General features: G+C 34.4%; 1 protein-coding gene across 1 annotated transcript in view; it reads right to left on the reverse strand.

Moving 5' to 3' along the window:
* Positions 1 to 8,681, reverse strand: part of LOC132558397 (ral GTPase-activating protein subunit alpha-1-like) — a 36,728-nt gene extending 28,047 nt beyond the window's left edge. Inside the window, exons 1-15 of the mRNA XM_060222950.1 lie at positions 8,649 to 8,681; positions 8,331 to 8,429; positions 8,078 to 8,233; positions 7,768 to 7,899; positions 7,190 to 7,315; positions 6,785 to 6,843; positions 6,374 to 6,482; positions 5,037 to 5,147; positions 4,440 to 4,508; positions 2,694 to 2,804; positions 1,755 to 1,982; positions 1,326 to 1,475; positions 1,044 to 1,097; positions 501 to 651; positions 150 to 316 (exon numbers count right to left, since the gene is read on the reverse strand). Of these exons, the coding sequence (XP_060078933.1) occupies positions 150 to 316; positions 501 to 651; positions 1,044 to 1,097; positions 1,326 to 1,475; positions 1,755 to 1,982; positions 2,694 to 2,804; positions 4,440 to 4,508; positions 5,037 to 5,147; positions 6,374 to 6,482; positions 6,785 to 6,843; positions 7,190 to 7,315; positions 7,768 to 7,899; positions 8,078 to 8,233; positions 8,331 to 8,429; positions 8,649 to 8,681 (1,755 nt within the window). The remainder of the gene's footprint in view (positions 1 to 149; positions 317 to 500; positions 652 to 1,043; positions 1,098 to 1,325; positions 1,476 to 1,754; positions 1,983 to 2,693; positions 2,805 to 4,439; positions 4,509 to 5,036; positions 5,148 to 6,373; positions 6,483 to 6,784; positions 6,844 to 7,189; positions 7,316 to 7,767; positions 7,900 to 8,077; positions 8,234 to 8,330; positions 8,430 to 8,648) is intronic.
* Between the last annotated feature and the right edge of the window lie 775 nt (positions 8,682 to 9,456).

A 9,456-nucleotide genomic window follows, 5' to 3' on the forward strand; every position in this document is an offset into this window, starting at 1 on the left:
TTTTTGTTTTCTTATTTTCATTTAAATTGTCTTGTTTCATTATTTTCATTTTTTTTAAGAATTAAAAAAAAAAAATTATGTTTCAAACTTTGTAGACATTTCCATCATATCAAACCAACATCAAGGGAAGCAATGCTGCCAGATCTTACATCATTGAGGTTGTCCTGACCAGCAGATGTAGAACTGTAGTGAGGAATCTCATTGACAAGGCGTTCCACTGTTGTGCTGGTTGGTAGAGGCAGAGACTCTAGGTCTTCCTGAATAATGAGAGGCTCCAAGCTTCCATCATTCAGTAAATCCAATAGTACTTTCGCATCTGAAATTAATAAAACTCATATTTCATCCTTCTCTAGAAGTAATGTACAAAATGCATTTTTACTGAAGTACAAAATGTATTTTTACTCTCCCATACATAAAATATGTTTCTTTCCAAACCCTATTACATACTTTAATTACACACCTTGACATGTAGATTGAAAACTGACCAGAAGAAGACTTACTGTGTGTGGATGAGCCCTGTTGACACCAGGGTGGGGCATAGAGTACAGAACTCTCCCATGTATACTTCCCGGTCAGATCTCTCAGTAACACACGTCCTACACTCCTGGCCGTGGTCAATCCAGCGGTCACTCCTCCACCTGGCACATCCAACTGATCACAAAAAATACCAATCATATGTAAAATCATGAAATATTGTAGTAATTTTTTTATGATGTGGGTTGGCAGGTTGAGAATAAAGTTCAAAGCAGTTGACTCTGAGATCAGTGGTACAGCATAAAATGAAGAGATGAATTATTGATATAAATATCATTATCTCTTCATTCTTGACATGTACCTAGCTCTGTCCTTTTCACTTCCTTGTGACTGAATTTAAATCAATTATATCTATATATATATATATATATATATATATATATATCAATTTAGGTACTTTCCATATTCAGCAGGAAAAACTAAAATTCATGAAATATTTTAGCTCAACATTATATTTTTTTCATTATACACATACAATGTAATTATTGACAGATTGAAAGATTCCCTACCTGTGCAGGCAACTCTATGAAGGATATCAATGTTTTCTGATTCAGCACAAAAAACTGCAAGGTAAACAAAAAAAGTGACTTTAGAGTCATGTGTATTAAATCTGAGGTAAAGAACATAGAATGAGAGTATCAAGTTTTCTTTGCAAAGTTTAATTAGTAATACCCAAGTTAACTATTTACAGTGTCATTCAACATGTTACACTGATAAGTAACAACATTCGTTTACACTTAACTGATTCTAGTTTGATATCTCAGAGATCTCTTAACAGTGATGAGGTGTACCTGAATGTTTGAGGCAAAGAAGATTTCCTGTTTAAGGTCGTCTATCTCGCACTGCTCATTGTCATGGTGTTCCTGTATGTTGCTATTGAGTCGTGCTGCTCCTGCCCCCATTGGGAAATGGCACAGATGGTTCACGAGGTGTCCAATCAACTGTAACAAGACAATTAATGGATTACTCAACCATGTAACTGTAACATATCAGAAGCTCTGAACCACTCGTGAAAATAAGTAATCATAATTGGGGTAGAGAAAATCAGGGATAATCATGTTTTTGATATATTTGATATATTCTTTGAGTTACTGCAATGCAGGAAGTAAAAGATGATATGCTTCAAAATAAAACAGGTACCTTTTTTTGTCTAAAACTTCTGCCATTAACATCTAAAACAATCTTTATATCTTTAATTTTAATGATAACAGATAAGCTACCGTTCTAGCAGCTAGTTCCACAGGCTCCATGCTGGCATTTTTGTCCTGGTTTTGTTCTCCAGAGTAGACTCCTGTTTGAGAGCTGAGGGAATCTGTGCTTGCCTTACGAAGGAAGCCTGACATATCCCTGAGGTATTCAAAGTCAGAATCCTGGATCATACCAGCGAGGAGTTGTCTGGCCTGCAGTAGTGACTCCTGTGTATGGCCCCGCACTGCTGTGTTCAGTACCTATAACATCAAATCTAAAAAGTTCAATAGTTTGATCATGGCCTTATGGCAAGTGTTACATTAAAGTAAATTCCAACAGGATATGAAAATGAAAACAATTCTGCAATGTAGTATATTTATGATGTCACAATAATGTTATCACAAATGTGTCACAATATTTATGTTATGAATTTTATTACAAAGAACAGCAGACCAGTCATGTCATAATGTTGCACAAAGATATGCTGTGGATTAATTATTACATTGTATATAAATTAATTACTTTAACTTCAAAATGTAATATTTTTTCCTGGTCAACTTATTTTTTTTTTGAAAAAAGTTAATTGATAATAACACTATTTGTCTTACAGCATTGTGTATTGAATTTTACTATCTAATATTCTACAGGATAAATTTTGATCAGAGAATTATTGAGTATAGCACACCAGGCCCCACTTGTATAAAACATCTCAACTTGAGATTTCCTCAAGCCCAGATTTTCCTCAGCTAATATCTCCTTGAAAATATCTTGTATGAAAATTCCTCAAGGAATTTCAGGACATCCTAGCCGATGCCTTCCTCCTGTTCCTTGAGAAAATTTTACACAAGCCGTTTTTGAGGAGATATCAGCTGAGGAAAATCTCCACTTGGGGAAATCTCAAGTTGAGATGTTTTATACAAGTGGGGCCAGGAGACACTTGTAGAGAATACTGCCTGAAATGTGTTACTGACCTCAAAGACTTTGTAAACGCAGCCCTTGTCAGTATCTGTAGTCTCGAGCAGCAGGTGAATTGGCATCCGCAAACACCACTCCGCCATGCAGAACATCATTGACATGATAAGCTGGCAACAAAGGAGTCTTATTCAGCAAGTGTATCATGTTTTATATATACATGCATATCCAATGAGGCAATTCAATGTATCACCTTAAATTGTGACTAACCACATGGAAATATTTAAAGACAATTTTGTTCCAAAAAATTTTCTTTTATGACAACCTGTACATTTGTTTTTCTACAATATCATTATTCTTCGATTCTCAATGGAAACATTTAATATTGGACTATTCAGGTATACTTTTATCAGATAATTTGACTCTTTCTAAAAAAACAAATATTGAGACATAGATGCATTGATTGAAGTTCATGTAATATTTTCTTCAAACAAACTTCAGTTCATTTACATATCCAAAATAAAAATCAATAACCACAAAAAAAAGTAACCAAAGTCCCAAAATCAAATTAGCTATCACTTCACCATTAAACAACAACCAACACTAACTTAGCAATGATTTCCCTCCCACAAATACTTAAATCAATTAAAACCACCACATCTTTACAGCCACATACACAATCTTATCCATAAGACACTGAAAAAATCTACTGTGTAGCACTTCAATTTTGCTAGTGCAATTTAATTGCTGAAACAATTCAAAAATTAAGTTTTACACAACACCATTTACAGTAAAAAAACTTTTTTTTTCAATTAAAATGCATCTTTTTTCAAATGACAACAAATTGCTGTCATATTATAACAAAAAATTTCAATATGAGTATATAACAAAAATGATGCTTCATAAATTGAAGTGCTACATAGAACTAAAAATAGGCCTTGCAATGTTTGATTCAATTTTTTCTAGCTGTCAACATGGGAACCATCAATATCACATTGTAACATGGATGACACTAAGGAAATATTCAGCATTTAATCAACACCATGGACAAGAGGTAACGACTGTAATTTTATAACTTTAAAGGGAAGTAAGGTTCTAAAATACTTCATAAAATAAACACTTACAAAGAGAAAAATTGAAGGGCCTCCTTCCCACTCAATTATATTTCTGAAATTTTCTAGAGAGAATCAAATATTGGTGGAGCCTATAACCACATTTATCATCATTTTGACAAACAAGACCCGACTTCAGTTACTAATTAGGACAATGTAACAGATATGTAGCAATATCCATACTTACATCATCCTTTCATCATACAACAAAATCATATGTTTTTTAAGTTCTCCAAACTTTTTCTAGAACCCTACAGAGTGAGAGTGATATCAAATACACAATAAAATTTGAAGAGAAAAAAAATGAAACTGAATGTGTCTTTTCATGGAACAATTTCAGAAAAAACTGTTTTTATCCATGAGAATTCAAACACAGGACTTTCAAATTAAGCATGCAATTAAAGCGAGTTTCTGCAAGAAAATTAAAACTAATCAAAAGAATGCAGAAATACACTCAAATTAAGATAATTAAGTGACCATTCACGAACTTAACAGATAAATCATGATTATTGAAATTACAACTGTATTAATAAATGTTGATTATGATAAGATAAGATGAGATCGTAAAGATAAGAAAATGAATCTCTAATAGGTATCTCCTTTTAGTATAAGAAAGTAACATGAGTTGTTATCAGTTTTCTAGGTCTAGACAGAAACCAGAAATAGATCAACAAAAAATTGAAAGATATTCACCTTTTTCTCCTCCTCTGAGTTTGTTCCTTTTGATACTGGTATGAGTGTTGATACTGTAGCTGCTATGACCTAAAAGATTGCAAACACTGTTACAGAAACTTTCTGACATCAGTCATAAATTATTCTTATAGATGTATATACAATTTTTATCAGAATACGACAAGTGTTTCAGATAAAAGCATGAAGACTGAATTCACAGCTTGTTGGGTCTCTCTTTTTAATGACTAAAATAATGAAAGAATCTACAGTGGAATAATCACTGGACTTAATCTATAATGCAACAATATCAGTCTATGTATGGCAATGTTCTGAAAGGATGACTGCAAGTACAGAACTCAGGTGATGAAATAATTGAGGATTTGTCTAAAGACGAATTGCTGAAGATACATACCTGGTATTAATATATCCCATATCAGCTTTTTCAATCATTTCTTCCCTCTCACCACCCCTTCTCAAAATTGAGACTTGTTCAGAAATAATTTAAGTAAAAATATCATTTTTCCCCTACCACCACCCCTCCTCAAAATTAAGACTTGTTAAGAAATAACTCAAGTAAAAATAGAGCTTTTACTACATATTCATAATGAGCATGTTTACCTCTATAATACGTTTAGGCAAAGCCGGATCATAGCTGAGAAGTTTGTCGGAGTGGTCACACAGCATACACAACATGTCTGATGCAAGCTTGGAAACCATCCGATTTACACACTGAAATATATTGATTCAACAATGCTTCAAAAATGTGCATGACTGAATTGTTGGTATTTTTCCCACAAAGGCTGTAAGAGAAATTACGACATGTACAAACAGGGGAAGTAATCGATGTCTTTCAACTGGTGACAAAATACATTATTTGCCCATGCCCTGCTGGTTAAAGTACAATATAACTATAACGAGTGTTAACCCCACTCCGCCACTGTTACTGATATTTTGAAGTAGATCATCTTTCATTGCGGATGTTTTTGGGTAGCTTTTGTATCATCAGTAAATAAAATGATAACATAATAACCTTCGTTATATAATTCATTATTGGATAAATATTAATATCAGGGCTACTTATAAAAACTTAAAAACTTTGTCAATGATTAATACTATGTATTGAAAGACAATGGAAAAATGAAAATACCCAACATGAAAATTCCTCCAGTAGTAAAACACAACAAGATAGCACTAGCTTGTACAAAGTTTCAGGTAGTTCTTAAAACAATTTTGTAGACATGCTCTGGAAATTGTGAAATGCAATTTTTTTCTATATATTTCTAATCTGTTTCAATGGTAACAATGAAAAATGATAGCTCCTCCACTGTAAAAGGTATCACCATAGTGATAAAATGATAGTGAACAAAGTTTCAGGTAATTATCCTGCATGTTCTTTTATAGTCATGCTCCATCCAACTAAAATGTGTACCTGAGCCATGGCAATAGAAAAAAGGTTTAGATTTAAATGGAGAACAGAATACTAGCTTGATAACTTTGCAAAACCTTTGAGTAGTTATCTTGCCCGGTTTCAACACTCTGGTCTGAGGGTAATGAAGAAGAATAAGGTCAACAAAGTCCCTATAAGACATGAATAACTTCGCTTCTATGCAAACCAACAGTCTGATCAGGTAAAGACTTGATGGTACAGTACCCAACAGTTAACAAAACAAAAAATTCTGTTATCCATCAGCTTTTTTTCTGTAGAATAAATGTCTATTTTTTGCTGTTTATGTCACTTAAAAGCTTGTCATGATATAATGACTATTATTACAAGTCGACAAGAAAGATTTATTTCCTACCCACAATTTCTAGTTATTCAATGTATCAAAATAATGGATCTATAACATTATACCAATGGTTCTCAACTCAAAAATTGCAGTTTTAAACTATTGTGATCTTCTTTGCCGAAAATTGGTGGAAATACATTATCCTAGAGATTGCCAAGCAAAACCTACCCTGAGAGCACCAAGCAGGACAGTTACAGCCTCGTTGAGTTTGGGGTGTAGTGTTCCGTGGCTAAGTTCCTCATACAGAAATATACCTATAGTACTGACAGCAACACATCTGTAACATACAATTTTCACCTAAACAAAAATTCAACTGTTATTCTAATTTGATCACTGCAAATGTTAAGTCTAGTAAATAAATACCTCAAGTGGAGGTCAGCCACAACTTCACATTTAGGAGGTCTGTCCTTTTTAGCTGATGAATTGGACTTGTAATCTAACCCTATAAAGTTGGATCATTCTCTCAGAGTTAAAAACCAACAACTAGAATGATCTAAAAATGTAATGAGTGGCTCAAAAAAGAAACTAGAACATAAAGACCAGCAAAATCTAATGACCCTTTCATACCCTATAACTTACCGGGCCAGTCCAGCTGGCTCTTTCTTCCCGGTCCGCAGAAGTGTGTTGATGACTTGTTCCTGAGGGAAAATTCATAAAACACTGTTAATCTACTAGTCAAAAAAAATTTTAAAAATCTCAAAGGAAAAGGATGTTTACTTTGAAACTTGATCATAACTTTTCATAATATTCTTAGCAGATGCAAGAGACAAAAATATTCAATTATCCTATACTGGTTCCCTTCACTTCAAAAAAATGTCTTAACATACACCTTTTAAAATCAAATTTCTTCTACTCTGTACAGCTATATCTCCTTACCAATTCAGTAAAAGGACATTACACTGGACACCACCTTTGTAGTTTAACACACTTCATACTCACTTAAAGAAAAGTTAAACATATGTAAAGGCTTACATAGAAGCTCACCTTAAACTCGTTCAGGTGTAAACATTTAACAGCAAGATCAGCATGCTGCAATACCTGAACCTCTTGTAGATGGTTTGGAAAACACAGAAGAGCTCCTAAAACGGACACAGCCTCAGTCCGTGGAGTCTGTCAGAGCAAAAATACACTTTCTTTTTACTATAACATTTGATTCATATCTGCCAACAATACATGGTACTGTGCAGTACTTGATTGCAGATGTTCAAAAAACCAAATAAAGTTCATCAAATGTCATAACTAAATAAAAATCTTTCAATATAATAATTATTATATCAATTAGTATACACATTCTACAAAAGAAATCTGAATACCTCTGTTATACAGAAATAAGGAAATGCCAAAACGTGGTCGAAATCTACAGCCAAGAGAGAAAGGCAGTGATTGAACCATGAATAGGAGCCTCAGTAAAAATGTGAAATTTAACAGAAGCATCATATTCATATGAACAATAATGTATACATCAATTCTACTAAGGAGAGGGATTAATATCAAATAGATTTATAAAGTTCAGTCATTTGTGTGAAGATACTGTATAGAAATGCAAATAGCCTCATTCATACCTCTGTGATGTCCACAGCCGATAGTACTGCACTGGCTGCATGGATAAAGTTGCCAACAAGCAGAGTTGACCCTAATAGAGGCATGGAGAAAAATCGGGCTCCAGCATTACGAACCAATACATTGATGATGTCCTGTGGAAGTATATATTATAAGTAGAATGTAATGAGTCAGCAGTAAAAAATTTTTTTATTAAATATCAAAAGATCAATTGAAAAGACTGAAATCGACACTTACAATCTGTCTAAAGCAAAGAAATGACAGAAAGCTGACTTGTGTTAAAAATCTGACAAGGGAGATAATCTGTGTTACCTGGTCATTGGAGGTGAGGCCCTGATGGAGAGCCAGATAGAACTGGGATACAAGCTCAGAGGGCAATGATACAGGGTGGCGCTGCACCACCATCTGACACATGAGCTGGTACGCCAACAACTTGCCACGTTTGTACTTGTTGGACAGGGTCAGACACTAGATAAACAAAAAAGTATATATCACTATATAATTACAGTTCTTTGGAGCTTAAAATTCAAGACTAAAATAACAGGTCTCAGGAAAACTGATTTACCTCAAACAGCCAGGGTGCATACAGATGTATAGGTGGGAGAAGTTCTGGTGGAGATGGGGAGTTCATATTGTCCACTGTTACTCCAAGGTTATCCCGCATCTGAAAGGTAATCCTTGCAAAAATGTACTTTTGGAATGGCTTTCATCATCAAGTAAGGGACCAAAGATTTAAGATACCGTAAAAACCCACGTAATGTCCGCATCTGTGTAATGTCCGCACCCCTTTTTTGACACAAAAATCTGGGGAAAAAACCCACCTTCCATGTAATGTCCGCGGGTAAAAAATGCAAATTGAAGCTGCCGATTTCATTTCACGTACGCTAATGTCGTAATGGCCGAGAGCATGTCGCATTGTGTATAACTTACAGGTACCATTCAAGAATTCACTTAATTGTTTATAACAACAGTTATTCTCCATAATGGTACAGTAAGCTTACCAGTATGACAAGTCCTCATTTCGATAATTGGTGTTTTGATAAGGGTTAGCCCAGCAGTGTTATAAACAGCTTGGGTCGTCTCCTCACCTCGAGTGTGAGTGAGTGACAGCGTGTGATTAGCCAATTAACGATAACTATACAGTAACATGACCCGCCCATGACCCACGGCGCCACTGACCCTACTGACACACCATCAGACGACGAGAACGCCATTTATTACAACGACCAGACAGAGGAAGACAACTTCAACGCCGAGGAGTTCTTCCACAGTGACGACGACGACTTCTGGGGTTTCGAGAAACGCTATTAAACCGGCCTGCTATGTATTAAGACTTTCTGATAAACAATCCATAATCAATAAAACGTCTGATTATTTATTTTATGTAATATTCTTGTACATGTTATTTATTGTTATTTTGTATATGCTCATGGGTATGCTTTTTCAATGGGGAAAGGGGAATAACTCTAACTTTATTCATGTGACAAAGTCAAACAAAATGGCTTCCTATTACGAAGGACGACACAATACGAACCTGTAACGAGAAATTGGAAGGAATTAACCATGGAAACTATAATAAATAATCATAAATAATCATGTTTGGTTGAGGAAACATCATAGAAAAAACCATAGAACGATAATATCAGGTATACTTGGCTTTTAAGAACACAATTCAAGGAGATATGATATGA

This window comes from Ylistrum balloti, unplaced genomic scaffold (assembly GCF_031769215.1).
Source record: "Ylistrum balloti isolate Yb309-2 unplaced genomic scaffold, AGI_CSIRO_Ybal_v1 Utg370788, whole genome shotgun sequence".
Taxonomy (NCBI): domain Eukaryota; kingdom Metazoa; phylum Mollusca; class Bivalvia; order Pectinida; family Pectinidae; genus Ylistrum; species Ylistrum balloti.